Source organism: Polyergus mexicanus, unplaced genomic scaffold, assembly GCF_030449975.1.
Source record: "Polyergus mexicanus isolate NDT 795.1 unplaced genomic scaffold, iyPolMexi1.0 SCAF_5, whole genome shotgun sequence".
NCBI classification, from domain to species: domain Eukaryota; kingdom Metazoa; phylum Arthropoda; class Insecta; order Hymenoptera; family Formicidae; genus Polyergus; species Polyergus mexicanus.
Window position 1 is genome coordinate 755551 of NW_027223325.1, and position 20680 is coordinate 776230.

The window sequence follows — 20680 nt, forward strand, 5'->3', positions numbered from 1 at the left end:
TTTTGTAACTTTGAGTTGTAAAAAACAAAAAAAGAGCAGGTAAAAAAATAAAATTCTTTCTTCCACTTATTACTTAAATTGTTTATATTACAAGATAGAAAGGTATTGTATATGCGTTTATAAATTGAATAATTTAATTACGTACATGCTATACTAGACGAGTAACGTTTTCAAAATTCACGTAACGTGGCATTTGTATTATCATAAAAAAAATAAAGTTTATTAATAATATTTATTCTTTATGGGAGGAGGGAAGGGATTTAATTTAGAATTTATGAATGTTTTTGATACAATTTTAGTAATTGAATAATTATTAATTGGATTGAATTGTGATACTAGACGAATTATATTCTCAGAGAGTTTATATATAACATTGCATTATTATTATTACGAAATACAACGATTATCAAATTCTACTCGATAAAATATATATATAGTATATAAATTAATTAATTTTATGATGTTTATGAATTATATGACAGAAAAGAGATTGTCTAGAATGTGTATTCCAGACAAATTTTTTCCACCCCTTTATTTTGCTATCAGTAACGAGCAGATTGTAACAAGTCGTCTAACGTGAAAATTACTGGCATCGTGGTGATTTAATCGCTGACAGAGTTTACGCATTATTCGGTCAAATGTGTATTATGACTGTTAACGGCGCTGCATGATTAGCTTGATGCGGAATACTTAATTCGTCAAATCGATTTATCGTCGATGAATCAGCTGACCGTAGCCATTAGATGCGAGAACGCGATTTCTTGGACCGTTTACGATCTCTTGTACGTTTTATATACGATTCACGCTTTTCGACGTCCTCGTTGCCGTTTCAACGTTGAAAAAGGAAGTTGAGAGAGGAGCAAAATTTTGCTTACTCCTTACTCGGGGAAACAAGGACGAAAAAGAACACGGGGAAGTAGATGCGCCCGTCTTGTCTGTCGTACTAAATATTTAATTTTTTTCTTCTTTTCATTGCACTGTAGCTCTTTTAATCCGCGCGACACTCCTGACTCCGCAATTACGTTTATCGGAATCACGATGGCGAGTACCGGGAGAGACGCAGAAGACGCGACAAAGAGAATTCTCCTGCGCGATCCCGCTTGAATTGCAGGAAAGGAGGCGACCCCACCGGCCATACGTCACAATTAAACAAAGTCCTGCGACAGGACCACCCAACTGGCGGATCCACCCCTATCCATTAGCCTCTATTAAATCAAAGCCGCGGCGACGCAATAGTGGCTTGAGCGCGCGCTTATGAAATCAAAGTTTATGACCCGGCACTATCAAGAGAGGCGAATACATGTACACGTATCGTGTGGAGTAATTCTGGTACACGCACCTAGAAGCTCGCTTTCTTCTCACGCTCTCTGCGATCGCGCGCGTCAGTTATCGGTGCCGAGGATAACCCGAAGATTGTCTACCGCGCGAGAGAGAGTTTCGAATTTATTATACACTTCGCAGTAACGCGCGTTTAATGTTTAACGTTTCTCGAAAAACTTGCGAGTTAGTTTTCATAAAGGAACGTTAGACAAAAGATAAAAGCACGCGTACGCGTTGTATCCATAAAACATTACGTAGCCGAGCTATCTGGCGCACGTCATTCCCCGTGTGCACGCTTTTTAGAATATTTTTAAATAATCGATACGCGCGCTCATATAACGTGCGGCTGACTCGCTGTTATTTTCATTTAAAGAACCTATTTAAGGAAAATGCATATTTATCTATAAAACGAAAAAAATTATAATCCATAAAGTATCTCAGCAATTTGACTTTAAATTAAAATTCCGTTAAAATCTTTTTCTCTTTGATCTCTAAATAATTAATCGGTGAAACATGAGTTTTTTTTATCAACGATATTTTTATTAAAGAAGAAAAAAAAATATTTTCGAAGGAATGCGCAAGCACAAGCACATTCGACGAAAGGAAAAGGACGCGAGAGACGCCGCCAAGTCACGGTACACGGAATTTCGAAGCGATTTTCTCGTCCGCGTGAATCTCTCGCCAACAATGATCCAGATGCACGCGTGCATCTGACGTTTCTCGGTTCGGCTGGTAGAGGGTGGTTCATAGAAGACGGCTCGTACGGTCCCGCGATATCCGGTTAAATTCGTCACGGACCGGAACACGTGTTAGCCGGTATCCCTGACGAATCGCGTCACGTTTTTCCCACACAGAGGATCTCTTCGATCTCTCGCTCCGTCGACGCGGAAATCACACGTGGATTCGATGAATTATATTCGCCGGCGCGTTTCCTTGAATTTCGGAATTAAGTAAGCCGAGTAAATATAGCATGTTGGTTAAATATTTTGTAGAGGTATAAGATCTTACGTTAGTCTCTCTCTCTCTCTTTCTCATCTCCCTTTTTCTCTCTCTCGAGAAAAAGGTCGAAAAGTTCGACTCGTGCTAACACGAGCGGCGACGGTGCTCGAGACGGTTCCTCTCGAGCGTTCTCCTGTTTGCTCTTGGAATTTTTTGACAGTGAGTCGATTAACCAGACCTCTCTCTCGTAAGACTTTTCACGCCCCTGCTGAGCATATCTCCGGATAGTCGCGACTATGTCGACTGTTTCATGCGTATATATGTGTGCATGTATGTATGTATATACAGTAAAGTAATAAAATAAAGTATAAAATATCTCGTAAAAACTATTAAACCTTTGGCCATCATACCTCTGTAACTTTTTATGCAGAATATTGCGAGGAATCGATTTATGTAAAAAAAGATTGAGGTGTCTCCATTTAAAAAAACAATATTGATATTGAAATCTACGAAGCGCCTCCACCCAAGGTCAAACTAACGGCACCATCTTACGACCCCCTTAGAACCGAACAACTTTTGTCCGAAGCATTTCTTTCTATCTTGCTTTATTTTTTTAGATATTTACATGTCTCAATATAATAAATGCCCCACCCTGTATACGTGTGTTCGAGCCAAGACGTTTGCCCTCTCAGATGGTTATCGATCGCGCGTCTACCACAAACCGTGCCGATGACAAAATTCATTTGCGCGCTCAGCTGACTCGTTTCTTTTTCTCATTAGCGATATTGGAGATAAAGGGCCGCCGTTAAGTACATCGAGAGGAGGGAGGGGAATATTACGTACGTCGTTGGGCGTCATTTTGTAAGAGAGCTCGTCAGTTGGTATCGGAAAAAGCGCGGAAACGTGCCGCTGAATAAATTTTGCCGGAGGATTCGTTTTATAAGCGAACAACGTTATCCAGATGCCACACACCTCTTTTACGTCGGACGTTATAAAAAGCTAGAGAATTAATCGAGCTGATAGTTTTTGTGGAATTAGCAAAAAGGATTAACCGATAGAAGCTAATTTTACATATTATGAAATCAGATATGACTTGAAAATAAAAATATATCCTCAAAATATCAATTAATTTTACATATAGTATAAAAACATAATGCTAGATATATTCTAAAGTAAAACGTTAACACCAAATTTCCACTTAAAAATAAAAATAATAAATGATCTGTAAATATAGTGAAATTTGAGAAGGATTATAAATATATACATTTTTTTTTATTTTTTCCAATTTAAATATTAAAACAACATGTAAAATTTTAAATTTTTTAATCGCCTCATTATTCCTTGTTGATATCCGTGTTGGACTTTAACGTTAATGTAACTTTAACACACACGTAGAATTAAAAGGAATTTCTATTTATTTTACTGCTCTTTATGTCAATGACAAAAAGAACAATTACATCTCATATTACAGCTTCTTGGATGTTCGTGTAATTAAAGAAAAATATCGAAAAACAAATATTTGACGTCCCAGAGACGATAACGTCTCCGACATCCATTTCGATTACTCGAGCGCATCGCAACATGGATCTCATCAATGAAATCAGCAGCTGCTGCTTTTTGTCGGCGGCGTGATTTCTCAGAACGCTCTCGGTATAAGGAATCGGCGATCGCGTCATGGAATCGATCGACTGAGCGATATCTATGGATCCGCGACTGATGGACGACGATCCTGGCGATCCGAGATGAGCAGGCAAGAGGACAAGCTTCATGGGAGATGCCCCGTGAGCGGGCGAGACGAACTCGGATTAGACACGGGTTACGGGGGACTGCGCGCCACCCGGCTTTTCGGCCTGGCCTGGGATTCTACTCGAGTGGCTAACACCGGCCGGTTTCTCTATCGAGAGAAACGTTCTGCTGAATAGACCTAATTCCAGTCAGACTTTCATTTTCCACTCGCGGAAAATGCGAAACTGCGGACAAGCGAAACGATAATTTCCCCTTTCTTCGCGTCTACATTTATTGTTGCAATATAGAAAAAAAAAAAGAACACGTATGAAATCTTTCAAATTTAAAAAAATGTCAAACACTTTCTAACACGAGTTGCGATTGCATAATTCGTAATATATAAACTATAGAAATTAAATATAACAAAATCAAACAGATTAATAAAATTAATTAAAACGTATATTAAAAAGTTGATAAGGATAACAATAAATTTGATTTTTATAAGATTAACGAACTGTTATAATTTATTTATTAATATATTATAAATCTCTATTATTCTATATATTATTTTGTATTTTATTTATTTCTAACTTAACTCTTTCCTCTCTCTTTCTTTCGTCTTCCTTCTCTTTTCCGCGCGCGCGCACGCGCGCGACTAAATGGTCTGTATGACGGAAATGAAGGACACGTGTTCAGTCGCGAGGGTGGTCCAGATACCACCCAGCTTCCCTTTTATTATTATAGGTCAGCGCTTTTCTGGATGATCAGAAGAGCGTTTCCTTCGCGCGTGTTTTTCGCGAAAGATTCATTTTACTCGTGAGAAATCCGGAATTTTTCAAACGGGATTCTCGTATGAGAACGCTAACTACTTTAATTTAGTTTCAATCTTACACTCGCTAAAAAAAACGCGATAAAAGAATTTTCATCTTTTTGTGGACGAAATAAATTGAATGTCATGATTCGTTTAAAATTGCGGGGATGCATTCACAGATTTTCAACTCGCTCGAAATCGCCTCTTCCTCTCTTTCGCTGCAAAACAAAATACGTGGAAAGCCTGTATACGATAGTGTACAAAAACGACTAAAAAAAAACAATGTTTTATTATCCAGCATACAATGCTCGATATGGACGGTTATTTTATTTTATTTTTTTTTTAAGTCTTGTTACTCTTCTCCCACGCGTACTTGTCACTCATAAAATGTTCCATGAAAGTAGTAAAAAAAAGTAGCGATTTCGATATTCAATATGCGGTTGAGGTCATCAGGTTTATATAAAGATAAAACAGTTAAATATTATAAAATACTAACCGTAAAAAAACGACGCTCTATATACGGTACTTTATTTGCCTAATCTGTATTCAAGATCGAAATCTTGTTCCATCGTGCATTATCAATAAAGCACTTTAATCGAAGACCCACGATGACCTAGACTTCCTGTCACACGCTAGTTCATTTCACATTACGATCAATATACTTGTAGTAAACTGATGGTCTTTGACGATAATGCGCGCGTGATTTCTATTTGATAAATCTGCAACGGTTGCCGATTCTAAATGATCTAATTAATTATTAATAATATTAATTTTTTTGAAAATATATAAACCTTTTAAGAATCTTATTAGAATCTTATTAATTTTTTCCCTATATATAAATATTAGTAATTAATTATTTATCGTTTATAAATACGTAAAATTTCAAAAATATCAACTGATTGATATCGATTATAGACGCGTTACGAAAATAAGATTTTAATTAAAAATCGATTGTAAGAGTATTTTAAATGTAACGTTGGAAATGTTTAATGGGAGATAGAACCACACTAAAGTACATACATACATGAAATTATCCGTAAATAAATTTGAAATATGCAATGGAAAATTTCAGAGTTATTAAAAGTTTTAAAAAAATAATATATGAATGATTCAGATATAAATATATATAACGTGAATTTATAGCACTTGCCAATTTCATTCGCTTTTCAGCACAAAATTTTAAATATTTTTGCATGAATAATAAAATAATTATTCGAGAAGTTTGTCAGAATTTGTAAACTCATAACAAAATTTGATTCAGACGTATGGATTTAAGGTGCAGAGTTGACAACATTAACACTGTCGGTATCAGACGTGTCTAAATCCCAGAGATGAAATTTGTCGTGTCGTGAGTAATTTCGAAGAATTTTAACGCCGTCGGCAATATTTCTTGAATAAGTCGAGAAGTTTTGCTACGTTTCACACGATTCTTCTCTCTTTCTCTCTCTCCCTCTCCCCCCCCCCCCCATCTCTCCTGGGCGATGGAGGGCTCTTGCATATTTACTCTTGGTCCGTGCCCTTGCCCTTAGCTCTTGTCAAATGGATCGTTTTATTCAGGAAACATTTCGTAAGTCCTTCATCTTCCGATTCACCCTTTGCGCTCTTTTGTCTTCCACAATTGGCGCGATATCTCCTCCCCGCAACGATGCCCTTTGGAGGATCCTTGACTCGAATACGTCTAGAGACGGCGAACAAGAGACTTTTCTTGCGAATTAAATCTCGCCGCGCGTCACGTTCCGTTGTGGGAGGAGCCTTTGCGCGCAATGCTGACTGGTGTCGGAAAATTAGATTCTTAATTCATTATACGTGACACATTCTCGCTTCCCTCCGTCGATTTTCTCACATTCCGCCGTAATTAATAATGAATACGTAGGTATATTGGCAAAGTATTCACATATGGTTAAATAAATCTGTTCTCGCGCAGATTGACCGCACGTGCAGGCAAAGATTGCTCGTGCTTCGTATTTGTGGATAATTAAATTACTTATCGTACGAGGATCGATTAAATATTCGTGTGGTACATTTTCATTTAAACGTCACGCTTGATTTTTGAGGCGCGCTATTAGTTAACCGCTTATAAATTTTCCAACAGGAAAAGTGAATGGCAGCTGCAGAGCATCGGGGAAAATTGAGTCAGTGATTGTTTCTCCTTCCTTTCCTCCCGACACGCTGTGCATTTTAACGCCGTAATAATAAACCATTCGGAACATTCAGTTTGATATCATTGCTCGTGTAAACGTAACGCGCGCGCCATTAGCGTCCTTTATCTCCGACAAGTAAATATCCCGGGACATTTATTGTCAATGCTTATGGTTAACGCACTCGCTGTATGGGCAGTACAAAGGTATCTTTTAAGCTAATACTAATTAAGCGTCGTCGCGCTCATCTTTATTAGGGCTCAGCTGTATAGATACCCTACTTACGTTGTGCCCCGACAACATGCACGTTCCAACATATAATTTTGCGGCTTTATCCTTCTCGCTATCGATTTAATCAACCGATCTTACCATCGAATTTCGGCGATTATGACAAAAATATGATTATATTTTAAAAAGACGTGACTTTTATTAGACTTAAAAACATACTAATTTACGCATCCACTTAGTTTTATTACGGGCGCATCTCTGCTGTCGACAGGCACGACTGACTTCCGGAACGATTCATATTTATCGCTTGTTTATCCCTCAATGTTGATTTTCCGCATCACTCATCGTTCCCATTACGAGAAACATTTTCGTGAGGGTCGCCCTGTATCTTTAATGACCCTAGCGCCCCTTATATTTCCACGAATTCGAGCTGCACTCATAATAATTTATGTGCCAAGCGAAACGGTATTCGATAAGGTACATTGTACAATGTAATCGCGGAAAATAATGCTTTTTTAGGACAGCTATTATTTATTTGGAGAAAATTAAAAAATAATAACATTTACATTCGCTTTGTATTTTATAAATGTTTTCGTAAATGGAGCGTCTCTTTAATAGTCTATTAGTCTTGACACAGTGCGAACAATTAATTATATATATATGTTTTTCTTGGAAAAACATGAGATATTTATACAACTTTTGTCAAGTATTTTTCACATGATCGATCCTTTTCGAAACGTTCGACGTATCGTGGATAATCTACGGACTTTACCGCGTGTGCGTAACGATAGAACTTTTAGTTGCTACGTCAGCGTATTGTGTCGTAATATTATCGGTGCTATCAATAATTGTAGAAAATTTCAAACTTTTGCCATGAGGCAACTCTGTGGTAGCACGAGACACGCGTCACGACACACGAAAGGAACACGTTACGCCTCCTTCTCCGAGAAAACACGACGTTACACGATAAGATCCTCTTTTTAGCCGCCATCGTACAATGTATCCCTCTTCATCCTGTCGGGATTTGGAAGTGACGGAGTTGTGCACGCTCTCTCTCTCTCTCTCTCTCTCGCTCTCGATGCTCGATGGCCCGTTGTGGTGCGATCAACCCGAATAAGGTAGGAAAAGAAAGAGAGAGAATGCGATGACGGGAGGAAGGACGACGAGGGTCATAGAATGGGCACTTAATACGGAATAACTCGTGTGATTCCGTGGCGTGATGCGACGATGACTGTCGAAAATATCGACGTGGCGGAGAGATCTGCCGGCGATGTAATTGCCACAGAAATTGACACAGGGTCGGGCGGCGCGCGGACGGGCTCGTTTATACTTTTTAATCAAAGCATCAAGGCTGTTGTGCATTCGCGACAAGACGATTATTATTTATTTTTTGCTCGTTATCGTCCATCGATGTTATTTAGCGTTGCGTGTATCTTTAACAAGCACGATGACTCTAGCTCTTTCTCTTCCTCGTCGTAAATCGTCGAATATTATCTATGCGAAGACAGTTTGTAACCGGCTGGGCGCCAAAAAGTATCGCAAGAACGTAATAGACTTTCGGAACAAGAAGCCGATTTGCCGGCGATTGTCGCGTTCCCAGGCGCGTAATTAATCCCGAGACGACGACCGCATTCTGCGAGACTAGTTTGCTATCAATTCTGACGCGGGGGCCGTTCATTAACATCGAGAGATTCTATGTCGACAATTCAATGAATAGGCAAGGGATTTGAATAATCTCTCAAAAGTGATCGGCACGCGCGCGTTTTTATTCGATCCGTACGATATCTCAGATACTTTGTATATGTGTCTTATCTGTCTCCTCGCTTTATCAATCTATATAACGTTCCCCTCGGCTGTAACTTTCGTCCTTATTAAAATACTATTTGCGATTCAACCGGGAATCAAGATGTTCCTTTTGGCCATTCGAAAGGAACGCAGCTGCTATCCGAGACATTACTTATCGCGTTCGGTGAATTTATTTTGGAATTACACTAACTGTCAGGAAAGACGTTTCGTACGTTAATCCGGCAAAGCGATTTGCCCGTTTAATCTCGGCCGGCGTTCCTCGTTTTCGATCCCGGACCTAAGGAAAACTACTCACTTAAGATAAAGTATCTGCCTCGTACACGACCGAATCGAATCCGAGACGGGCTCCTATCTCGCGACCGAGTGCTTGTCGTCGTGAGCGAGCACGTCATCGTTCTAATTAATTCCAACGCCCCAACGTTCGATTGATCGAGATATAGCGAACGGTGCAATTAGCGGCTCTTCCATCGAGGGCTGATTGATGCACCGGCGCCTCCGCTTGTTCCATCGACGTGACGCAAAAAGGCGAAAACCGATAAGGCGCGTACTGACTCGTGCATTTTTGCGCTGTCCCGGAACCGTCCTTCGATCGTCCTCAACCGGTTGTCAGCTGTGTGACAGAAGGGCAACCAAGTGACACATACGTATCGAGAAATGCGCAAAATAAAGACCAGTGAGAGAGTTACACAATCACATTTGCGGTATAAAATATATGGTACATATTTTTAAAATATATATATATATATAAAATAAATAAAACTGTACATGTAAAAATATATATATATGTGTAATATAGTCGAGATAATTCATTTGAAAAGCAGCGAAAAAAGATTCTGAAAAGGTTGCGGAAAAAAAAAGAATTTTATATTCTCTTTTCAGGCTAATCGATCGTTGTCGAGAAGACTGGTTCCGAATAGATTAGCTATAAAGATGCATTTTTTTCGAAATTACAAGCGTGTACGTTCTTCTTTCATCTCGATAGTCGCTACATACAAGGGGGGATTTATTTGTACGCGAGGCGAACGGTTAGCGAGAGACGGCCTCGGTCACACGGAGAACTGCTTAGCGCTCAAATCTTTTTGATAAACCGACAAGTGGCGGATCGTGTTCGTGTGTTCTGAGACGTGAAGCTGCCTTCCCGCGTTAAGCCGCGCATACCAAAATGACTAGAGCGTTTCTGCGCGCGAACCTCGCACGTGTGCGCGCGAAAATATCCGCGATTCAGCACATGAATATAGTACGTGAAAGAGATGAGAAGAGAGAGCCAAGAAATATAAGATATTTCTTACTTTAACGGCAAAAGGACACCGGTACTTGAACGTGATTCTAGCATAAATTGAATTGTAAGTTAATTTTCAATCGATCACAATCGAGAGAATATTATCCGGTGTGATTCTAAAGGATAGAGGTCGGATCTAATCTTTTAAATAGACATTGTGAAAGAAACTTTTAAGAATTAAGTTTATTTTAATGACATTATTTTTTTTTCTTTTTTTTCTAGATAGAGAACCATGGATTTTTTGATGATACAACGGACAAAGGAGAGGAAGACTAATTTCGTTGTGACTTGAAATTTTCTGACACACCACAGTGAACAAGCGGTATGTCAGATGTCTTATTATTATAGCGCCGAGAGCCACATCTTCTAAGGCGTGGTCCTGTACAGTTGCATTCGTAATCTGATAAAGATTCCCGAAGCACGCTTCCGGGCCTAATGAATCCATGTTATATGTTAATAAGCAACTGGCTTTAGACGGACGTCAAAGGGTTTAGAGGCAATTAAATTCATTTATATATACACAGCTTATAATTTCCTGTCGCATTTTGTTCAGCACCCCTAAGCATCATCGCTCTACTCCTTGTTGCTTTCCCTTATTTCGCGTTCCGTTTCGAACGCGAATGCATTCCCGACGATGATCCCGTCGTAGACTTTCGAATCAACTCGCGTCGCAATTGGAATTATATTCTCGGCGCACGAGCAACATCGGCGATTTGACGCAGGTGCGCCGCACACGTGGCGGCTGGTCTCTCTTAATTTAAGTGCTCGCGGCAACTAAAAAAAGATCGCGGGCGTGACACGCTTGTAAATAAAGCGGGGAAACTCTATGAAAGAAAGAAAAAAATAAATAAAACGATTATCGCGGGGAGATCGATGTGAAACATTTCGATATAAACGGGAATTGCAACGCTGAAAATTAATACCCTTTAACAAATTTTAACACGATCCTTGATAAAGCGCGGATTCTAATTCCAAAAGAAATTTCTGGATCGTCGAAAAGTAGAGAAAAATCGTAAGAGACGCTCCGCTCAATTATCTTCTCCGCTTGGCGCGCCGGTACTTCAATTATCAAACGCATCTCTCTACGCGCCGCGTAATTTCATTCGATATCAGCGAATCGTATTATTATACCATTCGCTGTACCGGTAATCCTCCACTGCCTGGCCGCCTGGCGAATGTAATTTGCCCGAGAGCGTCCCAAAGTCGTAATGTCATTAGCCACGGTGGTACGGCTCTTTTCTGGCATTCGTGGCCCACGGGCGTTCAAATCATTTGAATCTTGTACATGCATATGTGTGCGCGTGCACCCGCGCTTCCAGAAGGGTGGGGGGGGGTGGAGATGTTTCGCTCTGCAATATTCCAACGACCGCTTGGTTACATCGATACGTGTAGATACACATCTTCGATAACGCTATTTAGGCGATGCGAAAGACACGTGAACGCGCGGCGAGCTCGCGCGATTTCTCGGTTGCTTCCCTCCCTCTCTCTCTCTCTCTCTCTCTTTTTTTAAAGAGACAACTCGCTCCCGACGGCGAAGCTCTAACTTACGTCACCGAATTGCATTTAAGCGCGTGACCTGGAACGGTAATGCGAGAACTGGGAGGAAATCTCAAACACTTTTTCTCAGCCGCGCACGAAAGCGATTTCGGCGGGGACGCTGTTAATATTTTTCTCTCGCCGAGGGTATATATTTATACTTTCTTTTTCTTTCTCTCTCTCTCTCTCTCTCTCTCTCTCTCTCTCTCTTTCTCGGTGCTGTTTCGGGGAGGCGTGGGGAGGGGGACGAAGGAGGAGGGGACAGTCGTCGCCTATCGTTATCACGACTGCCTGCGCGCTCGGTGGACCGGCCGTGATGAAGGTGTTCCCGGCTCACGTACGCACTGTATTTAAGGGTTGGCGATGCCTGTTCCAGATATCTCGATTTACGACATCGCGAGTGAGAAACTACGAGGAATACACGATCGGTTGTTGTACCTGATATCCGTTCTTACGTAACTCTATTACGTCTCAGTTCTCTTTTACAAAGCAGATTTTTAAAATACGCGTGCCGTCATACTATATTATATCTATTAGCATAAAATAATTCGAGGTACAGATTGTTATATATTACAGACTATCCATTTAAATTGATAATATATAACATATTCTAAATATTTTACCTACTTTCGCCGCCTTAGTCATCGTAATCCAAATTTCATGAATATATGCGTGGACCGTTCCTGTTTTTCCGCGCGATAGAAATTACGCGGTGAATCATTCCGCGTTCCCTTCCCTTCCCTTCCCTTTTTTCGTCTTCCCCGTTGTAGTCGCCGTTGTCGTTACGCAACATCCGACCGCAATCGCGAATCCGAGAAATAATCAAAAGGTGCGGCGAAGCAGATTTTTCACCGGGACGCACAATGAAATAGCGCTGCGCGACGAAAGAATCGCTCTCCTTCCCTCCTCTCTTTTTTCTACGGGAAATATAAACCTAAAGTTACACACGCGGGCGATGTCGTTGGTCGCGGCGGTATCAGCAGCATAAGGAGGCAAAGTCGGACCAATGAACAAATGTAGGGAATATTCGAGAGAGATGTGAAACGTACACTTTTTTCCCCCTAATATCGCGCGTCGGCATATACATATGTATACTCTAATTGAATTTCAAATCCGCTCTACATGCATACGTAATGTAGATTCGACAATCGTCGATATGCTATCGATCGGCAAGCGGACTGTATAAATTTTGCGAGATGCATTACTTCTTCATGTCAATAAAAGAATCCTTCGCTAATATCTCCAATATTGTGAATAATATTGCGACCAAATATCGGAAGCAGAAGAATTTCTCATGTTAATATTAATTATACATATCCAGTGTGCTATGTCGCATTATTAACCTCGAACAACGTAATGTTTGTAATTTTACAATCGGAATCGGGAATTTTATAGGATCGGTTGAAAACGCGATGACTCTTTTTTTTTTTTTTATAAAACAAACGTGTTTATTTTCATGGTTCTTTGCTGAAATGGAAAGTTGCAATTAATTTAATACGTATTTAACAGGCTGTGAATATATAATGCGTGTGATTGCGATGAGCGTATTTACAACAATATAATATTAATTATAATTATACACTCCTAAACGCGCGATTATAGCTCAGACGTATCCACGACCAGTAACGTACACAGCGCTGGTCTTTGGGATGTGTGTGTGTGTGTATGCTCGGAAATGTGCATGAATATTTACAAAATTAGATACAATATTTACAGAGTGTTCACTTACTGACTAATAAGCGTTACGCGACCGTTACTTTATCAAGACAGTCGTGAATCTTTAGGAACAAACTCTCACGAGGCGTCTGCTTGTTTCCTTTCTGTCATTTGACACTTGACGATTCGCTGTCAATCCTGTGACGGGCGATCGACGAGCAAACGACAAGAGTGGCATAGGATGATGGCCCCTCGGGTCGGTTCCAAACAAGTGTCAGTGTGCGCGAGGAACTTTATCGTAAAATTTTGAGTCCTATAATACGAGAGAAAATATATTTTCGTACACGTGCGCTATCTTCGCTATTTTCAACCGTTGGAGATCATTACTCGACAATGTTTCACGTGCGTTTTACGGCTCGCAATCTCTACCGTATAAACATGATTTCTTCGATATTTCGATGCCCATTTAAAAATCAAATGGATGTGAACTGAAAAGCGACGAAAAATACAATATTAGTATACATTGTGCACGTATGTATGTATTGCTTCGCTTCTCTCGCGCGTAATGTTACTAAAAAAAAGATATAAATACTCGCAATTAAGTTGTCAAACGCATATAATACCGTTATATCGCTAATAAAATAACAATATAAAGTATCACGTGTAGGATATAAAATAAATGCGTCCATCCAAGCGTATTTGAAATAAATATTTAGATAAAGAGAACACTTTTTACTCTTTTTTATCCTTTGTAATACCGTTCCGATTGTTGTTGCAATCGTTTCGCGTATGCTGTTCGTTATGAAAAAGATGCTTTAGGAATAAAAAGAAAATAATTAATATTCGCGTTGTGCGTCAGCTGCCGGATACATTCACTCATCATCATTATCATCGTTATTCACAGGTGTATCTGTAATTCATCGTATTTGTGCAAGCCACAACGAATAATTTTATTGGTGAATTTGCTGACAGTTATGCGAATTAATGCAAATTGAAACAGCACGATTCTAAACGAAAGAACTCGCTTGCGAAAAGGATTGAATGGCAAAATGACTTTAAATTAGATATCCATCGATCGCGACCCACTTTCGGGTCTCGACGATTTATCATGATTTGACGAAATAAATTAATCAACGAAGAGACGCGCGAAAATTTATTAGAACGATAGAGATACGTATGTACAAAAGTGAACTAATAGTCGTGCCTTAACTATACGCGCGAGACTACAAGGCTCGCTCGTTATAAGTAAAAATAAAAACGCGGACATGTAGAATCTAGATGCTCATCGATACCGCGTCATTATTTATAAGATTTAAAGGAGAGGAAAGCAAACCGCGTTCTGCGAATAACAAGTTCAAAACGCGGTAAGTATTCGGTCGTGACCTGGAAGAACGTTGCGCAACGATATGAAAAAGTAGATTACCGCGAGAATGGAACGAAGAGCGATTATCGCGTCTCGTCCCGTTTTTCGGAAAGGAAAGGTCACAAGCCGTTAAATCTACATGGTCGTTACATCGATAATAAGCACAAGGCATCGAATCGATTTCGTTTACGTATTATATAATACTAGGCGCGCGTGTCGCGCGCTTTCGGATCACCCGTTTGATCCCGGGAAACGCCTTTCGATCGATTCGATCGAGATGCAGAAGCGTCTCGTCAGCGTTCGCTGAGCGACGACCGAGTAATACCGGAAATACGCTGTACAAGTTTGGCCGCTGTACATGCCGACGCGGTGAGAAATTTTTTACATTCCGATTTCCTCGCGAGAACGAGAGAACGAACTCGTTGCGACACGGCTGGGCGATCGCACCTCAGCGGGTACCGGAAACGAGACGACCGGAAAATAGAATGGAAGATAGAGGGGAAGAGAGCGAGATTTGCGGTCTATCTCCTGCCGGATCGGAGCACGATCGCCGCCCTTGTGCGCTAGACGAAGTAAGTACGCGGATTGCCCGGATGCGCCGGGGCGAGGGCTTCCCCGGGAGGCGCGGTTGGCACCACCGGCGGTTCCGGTATCGTGCTGTAGAGATGGCTGCCCCTGGAGAAGAGACTGGCCGGCCGGCCGTTACCGGTGTGCAGCGTACTATAGCCGTGCTGATGATGCGGATGGTGCTGATGGTGCTGATGCTCCGCGCCGCTGTCCTCATCCTCGGTGCGGCTGGACGCCGAGCTGACGTAGGTGGATTGCGTGGGCGTCGGCGTGGGCGCGTGATGCACCGGCGCGACCAGGACGCCATTGGGCTTGGTCCACACGTCTACGGCGACGGACGGCGCCGCGGTGTATCGTGTCGGCGCGCGATTGCGGTCGTTGACCTTCTTGCTGTCGCGCTGCCGCTTGTCGACCGAGTCCGGCATGGCGAATCTGAGCTTCTCCCAAAACCTCTTCTCGCCCCAGACCACCACGGTGCAGGTCTGCAGCAGCAGCTGCAACTCGGGGTCCCGGGTAGGCGTCTCGGTGGCCAACAGGATCAACACTCGGCGCTTCCGCGAAGCCGGCCTGATGTTCTCCAGCGCGGTTCTCAAAGCGGCACGAAACTCGACGCGCTGCCACTCGTTGGCCAAGAATACCGGCGAGAAGATGAGGACGATGCGCCTGGCAGCGGCCGCGGCTGGCGGCAGCGCATCCTGCGGTCTGGCCGGCGGCAGGTCACGCCAGTGTAAGCAAAGCGCCAGGCCGGCCTGCTCCAACTCGGCTGCGAGGAATCTGGAGACAAAGTCCTCGTCGCGCTCGCTGTAGACGATGTAGCCATCGTATAATCGGTCCCTCTCTTCGTCGGGCGGCGTCGCCATCTTGCCGAGCCGTAGACCGTAACGCGCGTGGGCCCAGAGCCGTACATCCTGACGAAAGACGAAGGCCAAGGCGACAAACAGACAAATGGCGATTACGGCTACCAGCGCGCCGGCGAGCAGCGGCACAAAGTTACTACCTAGCAGCGGAATCTCCTGGATACCGCGACTCACGGCCTCCGTGGACGGGTCGCCGCATCGCACCATGGCCTGGGCGAGGGTCTCGATGCCGTCGCGGCAATACATCTTGTCCGGATCGCCGCGATGCTCCGCGAGCCAGGCGCGTAATCGAGCGGCATTCCCGCACTCGCAACTCCAGGCGTTACCCTCGAGCGCGACTCTCGTACCACCGCCGATGCTCGGCAAGGCCTCCCACGGCCGAAAATCGACGATGCGGTTGCTGTCGAGTCGCAAGGTCTTGAGATTACGCATCTTCTTAAAGGTCGTGTTACCCACTGTAGCGATGGCGTTGTGATCTAGATACAATTCCGACATGCGATCGAGCTGATCGAACTCGAAACCCCGCAGTTCTCGTAGCGCGTTGTCCTCGAGATGGAGGACCCGTAGCGCCTCGACGCCGTTGAACGTACGATTGTGTATCGCGGCGATACCGCTGTTGTTGAGATACAGTACCTCCAAACGACGTTTGCCGATGAAAACGTGGCTGCCGAGATCGCCGAGCTCGTTACCGTCCAGGTAGATCTCCGTCGCGTCCATGGGCAATCGCTCGGGCACGCGCTTGTATCCGGCGTTGGAGCAATCGACGACGTTGCTGGACCAGCTGTGATCGTGATAGCACGAACAATTGTCCGGACAGGTCATCTCGCAGTCGCACGCGTCGAAGTCGCAGCAGTGACAGAGGGCGAAGCAGTGCGCATCGTATCGGCAGAGAAAGTCTTTGGACTTTAGGGAGAGCAACGAACGTCGCGGCGTGGCGCGTGCGTGCACCATGTCGCACGTGACAGCGTCGAGATCCATGACGCGAGGATGTTGCCGCGGCCGGGCCATCTCGTTGATCCGCGGCAACCATTCCATGGTGCAATCGCAGAGGATGGGATTATTGCCGATGTAAAACGCGGGAAGCTCCCGATCGTCCGGCACTGTTTGCAAAGTCAGGGCGCCGATCTCCAGATTTCTGATTTCGTTGCCATAAAGCACCACCTTGTCGAGATTCGATTTCTGTTGAAACGTACCAGCCGCGACGCTTTGTATTCGATTGTTGTTGAGAAACAGCGTCTCCACGCTGTCCGGCACGTTCGCCTCCGTGATGGAGGCGATGAGATTGTAACTGGCGTCTAGCATTTTTATTTGCAACGTGTTGCGCAGCACGTAGTAATCGCCGAGCTCGCTTATCTGATTGGCGTGTATGTCCAGCCACTCTATGCTCGTCGGTAGATGACTGTAGTCGAACCACAGCAACTTATTATCCGACACGTTCAGCCAGACAAGAGTCGAGAGACTCGTGAAGGCGCCGCGAATCTCCGTCAATTTGTTTCCGTCCAGTCTTATAGCGCGCAATACCGAATTAGCGGAAAAGGCGCTCTGTTCTACGTGACGAATGATATTGTTTGCCAAATTGAGTACCTGCAACGCCGGCAAAGACGCAAACGCCTCGCGCGATACATTCTCCAGCTTGTTGTCTACCAAGCGCAATCCGTAGAGCTCGTTCAAGCCGGCGAACGTGTCGTTGTCGATCCTCGAGATGCGATTGTTGCCAAGATCGAGAGTCTTGAGCGATTTCAAGACACGGACCGCGTAGGGCACCTCCACCAAAGCGTTCCCGCTCAGAGAAAGATCCTGAAGATCCGTAAGATTGGCGAACACGTGCCTGTGCAAGCTGCGCAGCCTGTTGCTGTCTAGGAAGAGCTGCTGAAGCGCGCCGGGGCCGATCGTGTACGCCGGTTCGAATTTGACGATCTTGTTGTGAGACAACGTTAGCGTATGCAAATTGACGAGCGAGGCGAAACAGCCGTCGAACAGCGTGTCGATATTGTTACGCTCGAGCTTCAGAATCTGCAGATTTGTCAGATGCTTGAAGACGTACGCGTCGATCCTCGTGAGAGAGTTGAACGATAAATCGAGATTAACGAGACGAATCAGTTGCGAGAAGGTTCCCCGTTTCACCCAGTGGCTCGTCAGCTCGTTACCGCTGAGATCCAAATCGTAGAGTTGCTCGAGACTGTCCAACAGCTCGGGCGCCAATACCGCGAGGGAATTGTTGCTGAGTATCAGCTCTCGCAGTTCCTTCGTCTCGGCGAACAATTCGGGTGGCAATGCGACGAGTCGGTTGCTGGACATGTTGAGAACACGCAGGGACTCGAGACCGGCCAGAGCGTGATCGCCCACGGCGGCGATCGCGTTCTCCTGTACCTTCAGCACCCTCAGGCTATGCAGGCTGCTGAGCGCGCCGTCGAGCAAGGCATTGAGGTCGTTATTACTGATATCGAGGACCTCGAGTAGGATCGCGCAGGACTTGGTTAGATCGGAGAAGTTGAGAGACCTGATGTCCTGTAACTTGTTGCGCGTTAGATTCAGCCACGCGAGACTCCGTTCAACCGGGCAGAGCAGCTCCGACGGCAGCGTCCATAGATCGTTGTCGGCGAGATCGAGATGCTGCAGGCTTGTCAGGCCGCGAAGCGCGTCGCGATTCAGATCCAGGGTCATGGTCGACGAATCGCCGTTGCGCGTCCGCAGAGATAAACCGCGGAGATTGTGCACCGACGCGAACACGCCGCCCGGCAGATACCGGATCTTGCAAGAATCGACGCGCAGCTTGGCGAGACGCGGCAACGACGGCAGGAAGCCGTCGAGCTGGCCCTCGTAGAGCGTCTCGTCGCTGCATTCCAATCCCAGGGACGTCACCGAGTCCGTTTGTATCGTCGACAGATTGCCGATCAGACCGGACACGTCCGCGATTGTTCTCACTCTGCAGACGAGCTCTTGCTCCCCGTCCTCGCCGTCGTCCTTTCTCCACTCGCAACCGCTCGGCGCCTCGAGACTCGTGATGCTGCGCCCGTGCACCGTATCCGGCAACGTGCACAGGACGACGACGGCGACGACGACGACGACGACGATCGTCGACCGAACCATCGCCGGTCGCGACGCCGCGACGCGACGGCTATCCATCCCGGAACGACCGGTCCGTTTCGCTGATCGGAAGATAGTCGCGCGAGTGCTCGAGTATAGACGCTCGCGCCGTCACGCACTCATAGCCACCAACACTCTGTGCGTTTCAACCTTTGCCCTTTTTATCACTCTCCGCGCGTTCCAACAACGCCACGATAGCGAACAAAAAAAAAAAAATAATAATAAGACAAGAAAACCAAGCGGATTCTCTCCCTCGCCGTCGGCGAAACACACCGCTCACACCGTTAACACCGACGACGCGACGATTCGCGATCTCGTCGTCCTGTCGCGTGAATCGATCGGGCACCGATCGCTCTCATTCCTCGACGCGATGAACGAACGAACGAACGTGACGGATTATCCTTGTATCGACTTGGTGCGATTACGTGCGACGATCCGGGCGACGACGACGACGACGACGGCGACGACTACTACTACTGCTACAGTCCGGAGAGAACGACATTCCACCGCGGCGGTCGGAGCGCAACTGAGTCGGAGCCGTTCTATCGACGATCACGGAGTACCCCTCGTAACTAGCGGCATGCGGTTCCCTTCCACCGACGCGTTACTACCACCATCCGCATGCGTGCCCCTCCACGCTTCCCTTCAATCGGCACCGAGACACAGTGACGCGCGGCGCTCCTCTCGGCGAACGTTGGATGCCACAGGCGGCTGCCTGCCTGCCTGCTTGCCTGCCTGACCCGAGGATGCAACAAACCAGCTGACTGACAACGCTACTTACTAGGTAAACACTAAACTAGTTCTTAGACGCACACCGGCACGCATCTATCAAGCGGCTCCTCCCTCTCTTTCTCTCTCTCTCTCTCTTTTTTCTTCTCTCATCTTTCCCCTTCCCCCCCCCCCCTCCCTGAACGGGTATTTTCTCCTCCCCGGGCGAGGATCTTTCGAACCCTCGGGCCGTGCACTGTCCTCGTCCTTTCTCTATCTAATAGGCGAACAATCCCACGGCAACTGTAGGCGAACATTTTACAGAATAAACACTCGTTTTTCCCGCGAGTCATGATTTGTTATTTTTTTTTTTTTTTTTTTTTTTTGCCGTGGTTTCGTGGTTTGAATCTTCAGCCAGTTCGCTTTTAGCGAGAGCGCTCCCGGGAGCATTCAAGACCGCCGCGATGTTGCACGGTCGAGAAGTATCCGTTGTATCCTATGGTTGCGAACGTGAGCGGGTTATACGCGAGAAAGTTTCGCAACAGATACTTGGATATTTGGATAGCGATATTTTTCATGTTCGAGCTTAGACGCTGCGCGCGTGAGCACAGCTTTGCTACGCGCGCAACGACGCCGGTCGTGAATATACATACCAATTGC

The 20680-nt window shown here is 44.8% G+C and overlaps 1 protein-coding gene and 1 long non-coding RNA gene across 2 annotated transcripts in view; one reads left to right on the forward strand and one right to left on the reverse strand.

Moving 5' to 3' along the window:
• The window catches only part of LOC138932953 (uncharacterized), a 157071-nt gene extending 146383 nt beyond the window's left edge, over nt 1-10688 (forward strand). Inside the window, exon 4 of the long non-coding RNA XR_011446892.1 lies at nt 10469-10688. This is a non-coding gene — a long non-coding RNA (uncharacterized lncRNA). The remainder of the gene's footprint in view (nt 1-10468) is intronic.
• Nucleotides 10689-13438: 2750 nt separating this feature from the next.
• On the reverse strand, nt 13439-19868 carry LOC138932951 (toll-like receptor Tollo). The gene has a single exon (XM_070295295.1). It carries the CDS (start codon nt 19349-19351, stop codon nt 15365-15367), a length of 3987 nt encoding a protein of 1328 aa, XP_070151396.1. The 5' UTR covers nt 19352-19868; the 3' UTR covers nt 13439-15364.
• Nucleotides 19869-20680: the final 812 nt, after the last annotated feature.